An 18,555-nucleotide genomic window follows, 5' to 3' on the forward strand; every position below is an offset into this window, starting at 1 on the left:
CTGTAACTATACGGAACGAAAGAAACCAAAATTTTAAAATCAGGTAATTTTTCTTCTAGGATTATTATTGTGTAGTTACCTTGCTATCTTTCATCCCAGCTAAATGTTGGATGGCTCCAGATATTCCTACAGCAATATAAAGCTCCTGAAACAAAAGAAACCATATCATTAATATGTACTTATATATATTGTATTGTATCCTCCATAATACTGGCATTAGCAATTCAAGTCTTAGGTTAAAGATATTTTAAATAAAATAGATGCAATATGTTTTACTTAAATCATGTTTTCTTCCTTCTCTGATCTAACCCATAGTCTTCTTTTTCTTCTGAATTCCTATACTAGTGGTGATATAATAATAAATATGCAGGTAATGAAAATCAATGAGCAGTAAGTATGTGCTAAGCATTTGACATCAACTGTTTCACTTAATCTCATAATTTGCTGTGAGGCAGCACTTTTGTTTGGGCTGCTCATTTAGATACCACATTTGAATTCATCACTCTGTATATATTCACTATACACAAACACACACACACACATATCAATACATATCCATATATACCCATTCACAATATATACACAATGTACATATAAACACATACACATATTAAAATATATTTTGACTTGTTTGCCTCCTCATAAAAGAGTATTTATTAAAATGATAAGATATAGTCATTAAACTTTCATATTTAGAATAAAAGTACAAAACAGCCTTAAGGGTTTCTAAACACAGACACACATACATGTGCACATGCATACACAACCTCCCTAAGAAATACAAACTTCTTGAAGGAATAGGCTAAGCCTATTTCAAGGTTTATAAAAGGACCCCCAGACTGTAGTTTCTGAGCAAATGTTGATGACAATATTTGCACTCCCCGCCCCGGCCCTCTGCCCTTAGGAATAACAGAGAATGACTACTGATTACTGCTCTCTGCCCCCTTACCTAAAAAATTTAGTGTCCATGTTTAGAAAACTACTAAGTGCTTAATTTAAAAGAGTTTAGCTGCTTCATTCTGTCTACTAGATACAATTAAAGCTTTAACTGAAAAGCTTTTCCTCACACATAAACTGACCAAGTCTGGCCTTGGGTAGGATGTTTATCTACCATATAACCAAACTGACATTACGGATTTGCCACAACTGACAGCAGTCACTCCTCAATATGAATAAGGTGGAAGGCACTGAAAGTGGCTTTGTCACACTCAGTTTTATTATTTAATGACAGTGTTAGGTAGTCCCACCTTGTTTTCTACACTGCTTATGATTTAACAACTGCTTGCCCCAAAATGTGAGAGCATTTCAGCCAAGATCTGAGGATAATGTCAGTAAATAATGCTATGATTTTTCATAACACATAACATGTGTGGCTGTATACAAGTCAATTCCCCCCTTTCTCAGTTTCTCAATTGTAAACAGAGGGGGGTATAGCCCCCAAACTAGAGATTCTTTAAAAAGCTTTCCAGGATACTCTAACATGCAGCCAGAGCTAAGAACCACTAGAAAGGTGATCGCTCAGCTCTAATGCAGCTTAAAACCTAAATTCTTTCCAATAGGACCAGGCCAGGGGATGCTATATACCCAGGCTTTATCTTTAAAGGCATAAAGTGGGCGAATCTGGGTGGCTCAGTTGGTTAAGCATATGCCTTTGGCTCAGGTCATGATCCCAGGGTCCTGGGATCGAGTCCCACGTCAACCAGGATGCCTGCTTCTCCCTCTTCCTCTGCCTGCCCCTCCCCCCAGCTAGTGCACTCTCTCTGTCAAATAAATAAATAAAATTAAAAAAAAAAAAAAGGCATGAAGTGTCCAACCACTTCTAAGGCATCAAGATACCATTATAAACCCTGGGAAAGGAGACAACCTAGTCCCCAAAGTGAGTTCAATCATCTAAAAATGAGGTAGGCTTGTTTTCCAATTCAACTTGCTCTTTAGTTACCACCAAAAGCCTAAATTTCAGTAGGTACAATTTGACCTAAAAAGACGTTCTTAGGCTGCAGGAAGTAAAACATACGGGTAAGGATAAAAAAAAAAAATCCCAACTCCATGATTCTCTCTCAAACATAAGCAATGAGTCTGTTATGACCACTTACACTTGGACAATGCAATAAGACCCTGTCATACTTCATCAAGCATGGTCACTACCATAAGTGATAAACAAGCTTCTTTTCTTTGAGACAGCACCACTATTTTTTATTTAAGACTTCAGGTAACTTCAATTGATAATTTCAACATCATTTCAGTTATTCTGACTGGCATTTCTTTCATTTAAAGGACAATCATTAAATTGTTTATCAAAAATATATACTTATTAAATCTCACATTCAGGAAAACTAGGCCAACAAGATTTTCAAAGCAGTTATTTAGAAAAAACAAACCTAAAGGTTTGTCTTCAAGGTTCAGAGGACTCAGAAAACTATCTCACTAACCACTCTTCCAAGTACATTCTCAAAGCAAGCACTGGAAAAAATCAATAGCTCTGTAAATGAGTCCTTCTAACATACATGTCTACATTAAAATTCAACAAGTCTTAAAAGCTCCATTTGCATCATAAAATGCTAATAAAAAACGTTGATCATTCTGGCAATAAACATCTACATAAATATAATATAAATGAAATTTATTTTACACCCCCTGAGAAATGAATACCATCGGCTTTAACTATAAATGCCACTAAGGAAATTAAAGATTCTGGACCAAAGCAAACCAAAGGGCCATTCCTGCTTTTCTGACCAGGGTTAAGTAATCCAAATGGGTTCACATGACCAACAGGCCCTCATTTTACTGTCTTACAAACATGATTCTCTGAATAAATATAAAAGCATTAAAACAATAACCAGAAAGAGTCCTGGGATTTGGGCTGCTGTTCTGAGATCTGTTCTGCGATTTGATAGCTCTCTCTGGCAGGAAGAGAGAATTTTTTCTTCTTTTTTAAAAAACATGTACAGGCAATTAGACTATTACCTTAAGATGCTTCCTTATGGCTCAGAAAGCATTTCTGTATTTCAATAATAATAATTAGTATGTATAAAACTCTCTACAGATGCTAATTTATGGAGCACTTTAGACACCACTTCACAACATAACAAGGCAATCCCTGCCCTGAGGCACTTACCTTCCAAAATCAGAAAGTAAGATAATTTGGATAGAAAAATGAGAGGTGATTTTGGAGGGAGCAGCAATTAAGGGTTCAAAAAAAGGTAGGATTAAAGAAAGGAGCAGACAGAGAAGTAAGGAGGGGAAGTTCTGGAGATAAATTCCTAGGAGCCTTAAGGGAAGGAATCTAGAAGTGAGATTAGATCAGCCTACATGAGTTGGCAGCAGTTCTCGTTGGTCATTCTGCAAATAAAGAATGGGGACTGGTGGGAAGAAGTAAAGCCACCAGGGCAGTAACAGGACCAGAGGTTATTCTGAAATGTAAAGAAGGGACAGCACTCTCACTTCAATAGAAACAAGAACCAGCAGAACAAAGCACAAATCCCTCTTTCTTTGTAACAACCTAGAAAGACTATATAGCTGTAGACTCATCAAAAGAACTCAGAGGCCAGGCTCTAAAACACTTTACAGTGGGCTGAGATGAAAATAGGAACAGGGATTGGAAACTGCTGCATCCAGTTCGCAAGAGGAATACATTACTGAGGTTAAGAGCCTAGGCTCTAGAATCTCATCGCCTATGTTTAAATTCCAACTCAGCCACCTGACAGACACAGGACTGTGGGCCAGCTATTGAACCTCTCCATGCCTCGGCCTGCTCATTTGAAAAACTGGGATTATTAAGTATCCCTACGTCGAGGGGTACGGTGAGGCTTCAGTCCTTAGCATAATAACTAGTTTCTCAAGATACTGATGTGTCTTGAGGTTTGCTCAAATATTGTTTCTCTCAGCCCACTGACTGGCCAGCTAGGCTCCTGGGGTGGTCTCAAGGCCACCACATACAGCTGAGCTACTACACTGAACAGCTCCAGAGGGAGGTGTCATGTCACTTACATCATATTATCACAGAACACATTTTTATTACAATAATTTTCCAACAGATGGCAGTAATGTAACTTGAGAAAGAGATACGTTTCTCCTAATTCGTACAAAAAAGTTGTATGGACTAGAAGTACAAAGAAGCCAGAATCCTCTGTGATACAAGAACACTGTAGTTTTCTAAGTATGCCATACCAGGAAAAAGTTGAGAGACATGAACTATGATTTACTCTTGTTGATACATCTTACAGAGACTATATAAAGACACTGTTCTTTGTCCCATGTCCTCAAGAAGCTCACAGTCTAACAACATAGGTTAAGATAAAATCATAATAGTCTATAATCCAATCTGGGGGGGAAAAATCTAAGTATGTCAGAGCTCTGGTCTCTTGTGTAAATGCTTTCAGTACCTGCCACTGAGAAGTGGAGAGGTCTCTGAAAGCAGGAAGCAGATCAGGGGACGACATTCCTCTGTAGTCATTTCTACTCTCTGCCAGACAGAAGCCCACTTTCGCAGCTTATCCCATCTGCTATGGCTCCTTAGTCCTTCAGACAAAACAAGCTTTTATTTAATTTTTTCAAGACACACTTTTAAAAGCAGGTTTTATTGGTCCTAACTAAATGATAAACCTGAATGTCTGATAAACAGAAAGATGACTGGAATGAAACCTTAACTACTTTTACAGAAATTTAACCAACCTGTGGAATCAACATGGCCAGAGTATTCTCTGATACGTGACTTGAGTTTTGGTTACTTTCTTTGGAAAGAAGGAACATCACTCCTGCTTAACCCAAACCTTGTACAGGAAACCTGGAATTCTAAAAGGTATTATCTGAGTCCTATTCTCCAGAGGATTTTAGTGCAGAAGCTAAGGAGAAAAGTGGTCTCTTACTTGTACATTGTGATTTTTGTCTAACGCTGTTGTTAGATACAAAAAAATATAAAATGTGTGAGTCACCTATTTAATTTAAAAAATTTTTTAAAAATATTTTATCTCTTTGAGGGGTGCCTGGGTGGCTCAGTCATTAAGCGTCTGCCTTCAGCTCAGGTCTGATCCAGAGTCCAGGAATTGAGCCCCACATCAGGGTCCCTGCTCGGCAGGAAGCCTGCTTCTCCATCTCCCACTCCCCCTGGTTTGTGTTCCCTCTCTCGCTGTGTCTCCCTCTATCAAATAAATAAATAAAATCCCTAAAAAAAAATTAATTAATTAAAAAAAAGATTTTATCTATTTGAGAGAGACAGTGCCAGAGAGAGTGTGCACAAGTGGAGGGGAGAGGCAGAGGCAGAAGCATCCCTGCTAAGCAGGGGGCCCAACATGGGGCTCGATCCCAAGACTCTGGGATCATGACCAGGGCCAAAGGCAGAAGCTTAACTGACTGAGCCACCCAGAAGCTTAACTGACTAAGCTTAATTAAAGTAAAACAAAACAAAACAAAAAAGTAAAACTAACTTTAATAATGCAATCTCAATTCAGACTAAGTACATCTCAAGTGCCCAAGAGCCACATGTAGGTTAGTGGTTACCATATTGGACAGCACAGATCCAAGATAATTTTAGAATAAGCTAAAGAACAGCTTTCTTGTAAACTCTACAAGGGTACTATACTACATGGTCTGACAGTGGATGTAAAGATAAAATGATATTAGTCTCATGTGTCTGCCTTGCTTGGATTGGCTCAGAACAAGATCATTTATAGGTTGTTTTAAACTCAGAGAGAGAACCGAAAAGGAAAGTCAGCAGTGTAACAAAACTGAAGACCAGCATGAGAAGCAGCAGGATTAAATAAGAGGGCAGCCAACAACAGATAAATCACAAATAGATGACAAAAGTCCATCAAATTTAAGGTAGTGTGGACCATTACAGGAAAGCCAAAGGCAGATGAAAACCAAATTTAATATGGTAAATTTATACTCTGAAAAGAAAACTATTAAATTTTACCCTCTTGTAGGTTATGATTTTTTCTTAAAACTCTAGAACTCAAAAATCTATCCTTAAAAACACATTTTTTTCAAAAAAGTATCTAAGTAATGAGTAAAAACAATATTTTAAAATAGAAATTTAGAAGTAGTTGGAATGAAACACCAAAAAAGGCAAAGTTTATCAGAATTGTAGGATGCAGCTAAAGTAATACAAAAAAAGATTTATACCTCTAAAATGTTTATATTAGGAAACAAGATTATCAAAAATTAATGAGCTAAGATCTCAATTCAAGAAAGCCAAAAATGAGGGGCACTTAGGTGGCTCAGTCGGTTAAGCATCTGACTTTGGCTCAGGTAACGATCCCAGGGTCCTGGGACTGAGTCCCACATTGAGCTGTGCACATGGCTCTCTGCTCAGTGAGGAGTCTGCTTGTCCCTCTCTCTCTGCCCCTCCCCCTCTGCACATGCTCCCATTGTCTGTCTCTCAAATAAATAAAAAAAACTTTTTTAAAAAGTTGTAAATAAGTATACAAAGCCAGTACATTTATACAATCACTATTATAACTAAATAAATAGGATCAGAGATGGGTTCAGATCCTGACTGTTCCACACATACCCTCTATATTCTCAAGCAAGTTATTTAACCTCTCAGAATCTCAATCTTGTGTGCAAAATAGAGATAAACTGCAGCTAATAGGACTGTTGTGATCATTAAATAACCTAGTGCATGTGAAGTGTTCTAAATAGGTTAGATGTTAATACTTATGCTATCATTATTACTACTAAATGATCACTAATTCCTTAAACTAGAAGGCAAAAGACAGCCAACTATTATCTACATTCCAATTTGAAGTGGCAACAACCACCTCAAGGAAGTTGTTATTAATTTGATATAATTCTTCTGGGATAATGCACTGGGAAAATTTCTTTTAACTGATACTTACTTACTTAACTGATACTCTGCATATAGTACTGGCAATAAAGTTGGAAATTCTGCCCAACTTTCTAGATAGTGTTGGCTTGCTTAGGAAGTTGGGGTAAATTTCTTTCCAAGATTCTAATGCAATCTTATATAGAAATATATACCCCAGATTCAGGTATCAAGACATATCATACTGGTTATATAAAACATATATATGAGGCACCTGGGTGACTCCTGGTTTTGGCTCAGATCCTAATCTCTGGGTCTTGAGATAAAGCCCTATGTTGGGTTCCACTTAAGAATCTCTCTCCCTCTCCCTTTGCCCTTACCCCTGACTTGCATACTCTCTCTCTCTCAAAACAAAATCCATATATATACACATACACATATATATGAAGTTGAAATTACATGAGTTTATGTTGTAAATTCATACATTCCCTTTTTTCTGGAATTGGACAGTATTCTGCCTGCAGCAACTTCAGATATGCTTTACTTTAAACAAAGTAGAAAGATTTAAACATTCACTTTTTTGTTTATATGAAATATGAATGAGTGGAGTAGCTAAATCTGAAGCTTTCAGAGCAGAAAAGCCAAGCCAACATTGCTTTATCTCTTTAAAAATCAGGTTTAAAGTTTCTTTTCTACCAGGAGTCTCCCTTTCTAGATAGAGTTGGGGAAGGAACATAAAAACTACATTTCTTCAAAGACAGAAATTTGAAAAGACATCCTAAAAGTAATTCTAGAGCTTGGAGATCCAATAACCAATAACAATAACCTCATGATAGCTTCAGATAGGACACCAGTTTTACAAAATGGCAAATGCTTTCTCAACCTTCTTATTTAGAAGACTACAGAAGCATTACTTTAAACAGCAACTGTTACAGCTAAAACACAACACACACATATATAGGACAAATGCCAGGTTAGGAGTTAGATGGAATTTATCATAGCAAATAATGAATGTCTCTGAGAAGCAGATTAACAGAGCTATATTTTCTAATTACTGCAAGTCTCCTGTGCATTAGTATTGCTATATTTCATCCTGTTGCTCATTTAAAAGGCCAAACTATTTCTTCTGTTTGCCAAATTGTGTTAAGTCTCTTCTCTTTTTGGAAGAGGCCCCAAAACACAAAGCACAACTCACTGTGGCTCTTTTCTCCAAGAGCTCTATGCCTGTGTTACGAAGTTCTCAGGCAGGATTATGGCTAAACTGAGTTTTACATGAATGGAGGACTTTACACATACTCTTGATTTGAAGCCGAACATATGTCCCAGCCATTAGACAATGCTCCTGTACTAGGACTAGCTCAGGTTTTTATCAAGAGTCAAGCTAGCATACAAATCATTACAGTTACACACACTGTCTATGATATTCTGGTAACTACGCTGTACTTTACAAACTTGATCTCATATAACTATGACAAGTCTATAGGATAGGAATTACTCCCATTTTACGGAAGAGAAAAGCATAGGCTCAGGCAGGCTATGTGTTGTCCAAGGTTATGTATAGTGTACCTAGTAAAAGGCTGGCTTCTTAACCCAATTCCTTTGATTTTTAAATTCAGTACTTTTTTCTATTATACCATAGATAACTGAATATTATGACAGTACTGGTAATATGCTTTAACTGAAGCCACTAGTCTTTAAAACGGCAATAAATATATTTATCTTAGAGAAAAATCATTAACACAAGATGAGATGAACAGCTAACTTAAGTTTAAAGTACCATCAATTTTACAGGTGCCTACAGCTCAGGTCATGATCCCAGGGTCCTGGGACTGAGTCCCACATGGGGTTCCCTGCTCTGTAGGGAGTCTGCTTCTCCCTCTGCCCCTCTCCCCACTCATTCAATCTCTCTCGTTCTCATGCTCTCTCAAGTAAATAAAATATAATCTTTAAATATTTAGCTATTTTACAATTAAATGTGCAACATTTACCTAATTCACTTCTATGCTAATTCCCGGATTTCCCACTGTGGGAAAATACTCTTTATGCATACTTGGAATAACAGAAAACCAAGTTTATTATCATATACTTTGCTAAAATTATTCAGATGATTAAAATGAAATACCTGGGAATATGCCATCAAAACACTTAGATATAGAATCACTCTATTACAAAACTTTGTATTTTAGTGGGTCAAATAAAAACTTTGATTATCGAATTTTTTGTCGGCAAGATTTTTTAATTGATTGAAATCAGTTAGAACATGCTAAATTATATAGTCCTACATAGAATTTTGTAGTAAGGCACCTCTGACATTATCTATGTAATTGTTTTATTTTAACAATGAAAAAATTGTGGCCCCACAAAACAAACATGGCACCAGGACCTGACTTCCAAGCAATATTCTTTTCCCTCAACCAAGCTGCCTCTTTCCTAAACTTACTAAGAGTTAAGTCATTGCTTCTGCATAGCATTCCTTGATCTTTATTCTAAAATCCTTAAGATAACTTCTATGCCAAGGACCTCATGAGAGCTACAAAGTAACCAGAGGAAAGCAATTTGGCAATTCTTCAAAAAGCTAAACACAGAATCACCAAAAGACCCAGCAATCCCACTCCAAGATATAAACCCAAAAGAACCAAAAACAGACTCAAACATATACTTGTATGTGAATGTTCACAGAAGCATTATTCACAATAGCCAAAAGGTGAAAACAAAACAATGCAAGTATCCACCTGCAGATAAATGGATAAACAAAATGTTCATGGTATATTAATGGAATATTCTTCAGCCATAAAAAAGGAATGAAGTTCTAAAGCGTGCTACAATATAAATGAAATCTGAAAACATGATAAATAAAATAAGACACTCATAAAAGGACAAATACTGTTATGATTCCACTTTTATGAAATATCTAGCAGAGGCAAAAATTACAGAGACATAAAGTAGATGAAAGATTAGCAGGGACTAGGATGGGGGGAACAGAGAGTTACTGCTTAATGGATATAGGGTTTCAGTTTGGGGTGATGAAAAATTGTGGACATAGATGGTGATGGTTGCATAACACTGTGAACGTAATTACTGCCACTGAATTGTACACTCAAAAATGGTTAAAATGGCAAATTTTTAAAATTTTACAATAAAATAGTCATTAAAAAGTTAGCACCCTTGACAGAAGCCTTCACTTAATTCTCCACCTTCAAAAAACTTGAGCTCTAGAATCTTGTGGTTTTGACAATTATCAAAAACAAACAGTTCACATAACATTAAAAAAAAATAACAACAATAACAGAGGAAACCAAGTACATGATTTATGGGAATTCTCTGAAGAATCTTTGCAAATTTTCTGTAAAGCCAAAACTGTTCTCAAAAGTAAAGTTTACTAAAAAAAAAAAAAAGGCAACCAGAGTTGTGAAATTCAACCCAAGTTGAATTAAAAGAACTAAAAGACTCCTTTTAGTACTTTCTAAAGCTGTAAGAATTTTTTTAAAAAGATTTTATTTACTTATTTATTTGACAGAGAGAGAGAGAGAGCAAGCAAAGGGAAAGCAGAAGGAGAGGGAGAAGCAGGCTCTCTGCTGGGCAGGGAGCCCAATTTGGGGCTTGATCCAAGGACCCCAGGATCATGACCTGGACTGGAGGCCGATGCTTAACTGAGCCACCCAGGGACCCCTAAAGTTCTAAGAATTTTAGCAGTGCTAATAATGTGGAAAAAGAAAGTGCCTATAATAAAATAATAAATTTACTATTGATCCAACCTAACTAGAGACCCTCTAAGTAATCTCACGTCAAGGAAATGGAATACATTCTTTTGTCCCAGACACCGTACCATTTCCCAAATTCCTTTTCACCAAACTAAATTTGGTTACTATCAATATATAACATTATATATTAATTATATATATAAAATAATTAGACTCAGTTGTTCAAATATTCTTTTGTACAAGATTTCAAGTATTCATATCTTTAGCCCTAAAGTGAACAAAAGGTCTGAAGTACATACTCTAAATGAACAATTATCTGTTAAATAAACATTTCCTGGGTGCCTGGGTGGCTCAGTGGGTTAAAGCCTCTGCCTTCAGCTCGGGTCATGATCTCAGTGTCTTGGGATTGAGGCCCGCATCAGGCTCTCTGCTCGGAGGGAGCCTGCTTCCTCCTCTCTCTCTGCCTGCCTCTCTGCCTACTTGTGATCTCTGTCTGTCAAATAAATAAATAAAAATCTTTAAAAATAAATAAATAAATAAATAAACATTTCCTTCTATTATAGTGTCTTATGTTCTCTGACATTCATGTGCATCTTTATCACATCTGAAGCTATACCTGAGAAAATAAGTTAGCATTTATGTGAAAGAACCAAAAATACAGTAGGAATAAGAATTTAGAATAGTTTTTTTTGTTTTGTTTTGTTTTTAAGATTTTATTTATTTATTTGGCTGACAGAGATCAAAAGTAGGCAGAGAGGCAGGCAGAGAGAGAGGAGAGAGGAGGAAGCAGGCTCCCTGCTGAGCAGAGAGCCTGATGCGGGGCTCGATCCCAGGACCCTGGGGTCATGACCTGAGCTGAAAGCAGAGGCTTCAACCCACTGAGCCACCCAGGCGCCCCAGAATTTAGAATAGTTTTATTCCTTTCCAGTTACCACACAAGGATAGCTAAGATAAAGATCTGTTGTCTACTCTTATCGATTTTCATGCCAGCTGTTAAATTAGATTGACTGCCTATATGATATGTCAATTTATCATAACCATGGCATGCTTTTAAACAGTTATATATGGAAAAAGAGTTCAAGAACTCTCCAAAAACTTAAAAATTTCAACCTTATATATAAAATGATAATGAATGAAAAAACCTCATTGATATTGGTCCTCTGGAATAAATGTTTAAAGAAATCCGTCTAATTAAAATTAGCTAAGAAATCAAAGCTATAATTTGAATGCAAAGATATTATCAGAATAAATTCTTAGCAAAAGGGGTGCCTGGGTGGCTCAGTGGGTTAAAGCCTCTGCCTTCGGCTCGGGTCGTGATCTCAGGGTCCTGGGATTAAGCCCCACATCAGGCTCTCTGCTCAGCAGGGAGCCTGCTTCCCTCTCTCTCTCTCTCTGCCTACTTATGATCTCTCTCTCTGTCAAATAAATAAAATCTTAAAAAAAAAAAAACTTAGCAAAAAAGTTTTTAACTATTGCACAACTGAACAATTTATATAGCCTTACCCCAGTTTATAAATTCTACAACTTCTTCATTGTCATTTTAAGTTTCACTGTCAGGACTCTGATCATCCAGGCCACGTAATTACCTTTAAGAAGCATGCTAAGGGTGTTTTCTGGACTGCAGGTCCATACAGCAGTTTTCTCTGCCCTCTTGGGAATAAAACATCAATTGCTTTCAGCTAAATGCACTCACATATGAATATTTTAGTACAATTTAATGCTTCTATACCAACCCCAAAGGAATAGAGCATCAATTTGTGAACATAGTTCTCCTGGAGTTAAAAGCCAAGCTGGATAATGCAGTATGAAAGGGCTTGTCAATCTTTAGCTTTTTAGCAAGTCAGAAAAGCAGTCCCTAAAGTCAGTCCCAGCTGTATACAAATAATTCTATCAAGTTTGTTCCTACAGCGACTTTTCAACATTAGTCAATTTTCAAAAGAGAAACCCCAAAACAAAATTTCTTGTATTGGTAAATTCCCCCAAACTGCTTGTTCACCTAGTAACTATAATCTATTCTCAGAGTTATAAACAGACCACTGATCTGTTAGTAAAACACCAAAATATAGACGAAGTAATCTACTTCCACTAAGAAGCTGTGCTAAGTGTAAAAACACATTTCCTGGGGCACCTGGGTGGCTCAGTGGGTTAAGTCTCTGCCTTCAGCTCAGGTCATGATATCGGGGTCCTGGGATCGAACCCCACATCGGGCTTTCTGCTCAGCAGGGAGCCTGCTTCCTCCTCTCTCTCTGCCTGCCTCTCTGCCTACTTGTGATCTCTGTCAAATAAAACCTTTAAAAAAAAATACACATTTCCCTGGCAGTAAGTAACAGATTCTTTAATGACTGCAGTATGCTTATATTAGGATGAATAGGAAGGTTAAGGCACAAAAAGAGCTTCTAAAGGCAACCCAGAGAAAAATGTCAAATAGGAACTACCATTAAATATGCCAAGGCTTACAAAGTCATTTGAGCTAAATTCTAGTCATTATAACATAAACACGTCACTCCACTAAGCTCAACAAATACTAATTAACGTCCTAATAATCCAATGAGACAATCAAATATGAGTTATAGAAATCAGATTTCAATACCTGTTCATGATTTCAAAACAAAACAAAAAAATCTCTTAGCAAACAAGGATTTGTAACTGTAAAAATAGTTAACACATAGCACTTACACTATATGCCCTGGTTGTAAGTGTTTTACATATACTTATTCTATCTTCACAATTTCCCAAGAGGGAATGACTATCATCACCATGATATAATTGAAAAAACTGTGGTACACAGAAGTTAAATGCAAGTTACATAAGCAAGCAACTGTTATATGACACCATTATAGAAAACTTTAAATCTCATAAAAGAGATCTACTAAAAAGAGATGGCAAACATCACACCTAATGGTGAAACTTATTAGAAATTACTAGAAAATAAGGGACAGAATGTTTATTATGACCAATTCCATGAACAATGTCCAGGGAGCCACAGCTGATGTAATAAGAAAAAAAAAATTAAACAAAAGGATGAAACAAAATTTCCTTATTCCCAGATGATTTATGTATGTACAACACCCAAGAATCTATAAATTAATAAAAGCAGTACATAAACATAAATTACACTCCTATTTGTCTATCTACATTTATACAGGAATTATAAAACTACCTAAATAAATGGAGGAAATAAAATCATGCATTCATAATTTTTTAAAAATTTCTTTTCATTGTAACAGAATTCATTGTTTTTGTACCACACCCAGTGCTCCATGCAATACGTGCCCTCCTTAATACCCACCACCTGGCTCCCCCAACCTCCCACCCCCCGTCCCTCCAAAACCCTCAGGTTGTTTTTCAGAGTCCCTACTCTCTTATGGTTCCATAATTTCTTACTTGAAGAATTTCTGCTACTGAGTATTTGCTACAACGTATCCTTTCCAAATCCAGAAGTCACTAATCAAATAATTTAAAAAAATTAAAATGAACTTGAGTGAGTGCACATTTAAGGTGCTTATGAATCTCAGAGAGACTGCTGTGTCCACTCAGCAGTTGTGTCTCAGCTATTTAACTGACAGGATTGTATCTCAGCCTCACACTGTATAACTATAAGTAACAAGAACACAAGGAGGTATCTATTTTGAGATTTTTTTTCATCTTGTTGCTTAACTAAAGTCTTTGGACAATGATTCAGAGCATCTATTTCTGGAGTCTCGGGAGCCATGAAGAGAAAACTGCCCAATACCTCTCAGCATCTGAATGTGAGCCCCTTTACCAACTCCTTCCCATGCACCCTAACTCACCATGTAACTCTCCCAACTCCCGCTACCAAATCTCACCCAGGCAAGTCCTCAGTCAGTAAATTATCATTTTTTAATGGTCCTGGTTATTAGCTAAGAATTATTTGCCTTTATCATATATCTTTAGCATACTTTTTCATCATTTGTTTACATTACAATTCGTACATGTTTGGAGCAGTACAGAAGAAATATCTGACATTGTCCAGTATCTGTCCAGAAAGATGCTAATGAATTTAATAAGTGTGAAACAACTAAGTAATTGATTTTAAATATTTTATATTATGTTGAAAATCTTGGTTGATTTTATTATTTAAGGGTTTTGGGTGGACTGGGAACTAGTTATTAATTTTCTCTTTTAAAAAATAAAACAGATTTAGATTTTCATCAACTTTGATTTGATTTTCATCAAATTGGAATTTTCATCAACTAAACAATTTCAAAAATCACACTAAATTTGAATAAGATAAATCTACATTTCTAATCAAAACTTCAACTGTGGAGTTTGACAAACTAATTCAAAACTGCAAGAGAAAGGCAGAGAACCAACAACAGCTAAGACAATTGTGGAGAAGAGAGGAGAGGGAAATTGCCCAACTAGGTATTTTTTTATTACAGCTTTAGGGGTAGTACTGGTTCAAGGACAAACAACTGACAGGACAAAACAGAGAGCCCAAAAATAGGCTTGTGCAGGTAATATAAACATGTACAAGGTGACTCTAGAGACCAGTGGAAGAGAAAGAGAATGTATAATCGAAGATTAGTTATATGAGGATAAAGTGAAAACCTACTTCACACCAAACATAAAAACCAAATCAAGTAGATTAAAAGCCAAAATATGAAAAGCAAACTTTACAAGTTTTAGGGAAAAAAGGGAGCCAGGGTGGTTTAGTCAGTTAAGGATCTGTCTTCAACTCAGGTCATAATCCCAGGGTCCTGGGATAGAGGCCTACATCAGGCTCCCTGCTAGTGGGGAGTATGCTACCCCCTCTATCCCCCACCCCACCCCCGCCCCACTCATGCTCACTCTCTTTCAAAAATAAATAAATAAAATCTTGAAAAATAAAAGTTTTAGGAGAAAAACACAGGTGAATATCGTTATGACCCTGTCTTAGGAAAGATCCCTTAACACACAGATGGTAGGTACTAAAAAGGACAAATTAAGTTCAACCACATTAAAATTAAAAGCTGTTTATCAAAAGCTGTAATTTTAAAAAAGGGAAAGACAGCTAAAAACTGAAAATTTATGCAACACACATAACCAACAAAAGACTAGAACCCAAAACATATTAAAAACTTCCAAGAACTGATATGAAAAAAATTCAATAGCAAAATGGGCAAAAAGACATGAACAAAAATTCAGAGGGAAAAAAATCATTAACAGATATTTGGGATGCCTGGGTGGCTCAGGGTCCTGGGATCAAGACCCACATCAGGCTCCTTGCTCAGCAGAGCGCCAACTTCTCCCTTTCCCTCTGCCTACCACTCTGCCTAATTGTGACCTCTCTCTGTCAGATAAATAAAATCTTAAAAAAAAAAAAAGAAAAGAAAAGAAAAACAACTGTGGCAAATACACATAACATAAAATTTACCATTTTAATCATTGTTAGGAGCAGTTCTGTGGCATGAAGTATACTCACCTTGTTATGCAACCATTACTGCTATCTCCAGAACAGCAAAACTTTAAAAAACCAAAAATACCAAAGTTCAAAGAGGATGGGAGTAAAGGTAAGTTTTATTAATTGCTGGTAAATATAAAGAGTTACTGTGCTTGACCCTTCATCAACATCTGGTAAGCTGAACACTTCCTATAATTGAGCAGAGTTACACTCAGGCTTACTTCCCTAGGGAAACACTAACATACAAGGAGACATAAGAATCTTCAAAGCAACATTATTTGTAACAGCAGGAATTATAGACTACCTAAATAAGCATCCATTACTGGAAAAATGGGTGAAGTGTGACGTATTTATTTAATAGGATACCATACATGAATGAAACACAAATGAAGAACTGCTACCTGAATTAAAATGGATGATTCTCACAAACATTAGACTAAAAAACACATACAGTATGCTGTTGCTGTAAAGTTTTAAAAATGTATACAAAACAATGTAACCTATCAGTGTCTTCCAATTTTTTTATATCATGGAACACAGCATGTGAACGTAGCATGTATGTGGTACCCTGGGCTACGTGAACAAGTCTAGTCACAATAATAATGTTTTATTATGTTCCAAAGACTGAGAGGATCAACATCTTGGCACACCTGTAAATCATGCACGGTACTCAAGTTGAAAAGTTCAGCTATATACTGTTTATGGAACTGTAGATATCCAGTAAAAGTACTGAAATCATCATCAAATTTAGATAATAGTTACTTCTGAGGGAAAGGAAGGATATGTATTAAAGTACACAGGGGCTTTAAACTGCATTATAATATTGTTTCTTAAACTTAGTAGTAAAAACAAAGGTGTATTCTGTATTCTTTATGTATAAATATATATATATATATGCATATGTACATGCATATATATATATATTTGGGGTTTTTTTTTAAGTAAATAGAAAAGAAGATTAGCCTACCAAGAGACATAAAAAGCTAGTAGGGAAAAGAGGCTGCTGGACAGACAAAGAGTCTTCCTTTTTAAGATTATAAAAAAAGGAGCCAGTAGAGAGGGAGAGGTTCTGAACCCAGAACATGGGGGTAAAAAATGGAATACTGTCCTGAAGGAGGTAGGAAATAATGAGATCCAAGGATATAAGTAGACAGATGAGCATTAAATTAGAAAAGGATAGACAAAAGAGTTTTCCTTTTTTTCTTTTTTTTTAAGATTTTTAAGTTTTATTTATTTGACAGACAGAGATCACAAGTAGGCAAAAAGGCAGACAGAGAGAGAGAAAGGGAAGCAGCCTCCCTGCCAAGCAGAGAGCCGGATGCGGGACTCCATCCCAGGACCCTGGGATCATGAACCGAGACCGAGACGAAGGCAGAGGCTTTAACCCACTGAGCTACCCAGGTGCCCCAAGAGTTTTCCTTCTTAAGGTTATTTTAAAAAGGAGCCAGTAGAGAGGGAGAGGTTCTGAACCCAGAGCATGGGGGTAAAAAATGGAATACTGTCCTGAAGGAGGTAGGAAGTAATGAGATCCAAGGATACAGATAGAGAGATAAGCATTAAATTAGAAAAGGCTCACCTCTTTCTTTGATGTATATAAGTTAAGTTGTATTGTTTTGCTTTTAGAGAGAGGACAGTAAGTTGGCTTGTGAAGTAGAAGGAAAGATCAGTGCCTAAGAATAAGGGAAAAAGTACTAAATAAGGAGTTTTAAAAATTTGTCCAATTTAAGATAATGCTCATATATTCTAACAGAGGACAAAATCAAAATTCAGTTCAGAAGATCTATTTGTGGAGAAGTGACGCTATGCAATCCATCAGTTTTTCCTGGACAAGTGGTTTTCAAAATGTGCTCAGGGCTCTAGTCATTCTGCAGAGGGGCCAATAGAGACTCTTTCAGAAAAATGAGAAAGAAAAGAGCTATGTTAGCAGCACTTGAGGTTACACCACTCCATTGCAACTCCACTTTTCCTATTATTCATAGGGCTTCCTGACAAGAGATCACCTGAAGAAGGGTTCTACAACTAACTCACTACTACTCTGAAATTTTATCCTAGAAAAGTCAGAGCAGCAAGCCCCAAACCAAATAATTCTGGCACCTTATGGAAATGCATTTAAATATTGGGCAATTGGCTGACATTGAGGGACATTATATATCTAAAAAACAAAAAAACACAGCCTTATGAAACCACTGTCCTATTTATAGTAAGGACATTGTTGAGGATGTTAATCAATACTGTCCTCTATATAAGGGCTCAAGGGATAAATCTCTCTCTGATCTTGATACCAGGCCAAATTATCCTTCCCATGTGCATTAAGTTTGTTTTTAACCTTAGGGACACTGTAATCAGGACACTGATCTTATTTCCCAATATGAACAGGCTTTCAGAAAACCTAGTGCCAGATTTGCATACTAGATCTGCAAATGGATAGAATGATACAGAATTTATTTTCTTTAAAACCTCTCTCCCAGTTTAACATATTTCCAACCTTTGTTTATCTGAGTTTTCTCAAGACCAAACTGTCACCCAGTGACTCCCCTGAAGAGACAAAGGCAGTTTGGTTACTACAGGTATGGGCAGTGGGGGAATAGGAGTAGGAACACTAAGAAGGGTACAGAAGGCCTGCTCAAGACTGAGGTTAAATAAGAAGTGAGAGTTAGGGGCACCTGGGTGGCTCAGTGGGTTAAAGC

The 18,555-nt window shown here is 36.6% G+C and overlaps 1 protein-coding gene across 1 annotated transcript in view; it reads right to left on the minus strand.

The window, feature by feature from the left end:
• The window catches only part of ETFA (electron transfer flavoprotein subunit alpha), an 81,244-nt gene that overhangs the window by 14,607 nt on the left and 48,082 nt on the right, over positions 1-18,555 (minus strand). Inside the window, exon 10 of the mRNA XM_004758490.3 lies at positions 80-145. Coding sequence (XP_004758547.1) covers positions 80-145 — 66 coding nt within the window. The remainder of the gene's footprint in view (positions 1-79; positions 146-18,555) is intronic.

This window comes from Mustela putorius, unplaced genomic scaffold, assembly GCF_011764305.1.
Source record: "Mustela putorius furo isolate JIRA1106 unplaced genomic scaffold, ASM1176430v1.1 tig00003972_pilon_pilon_pilon, whole genome shotgun sequence".
Classification (NCBI taxonomy): Eukaryota; Metazoa; Chordata; class Mammalia; order Carnivora; family Mustelidae; genus Mustela; species Mustela putorius.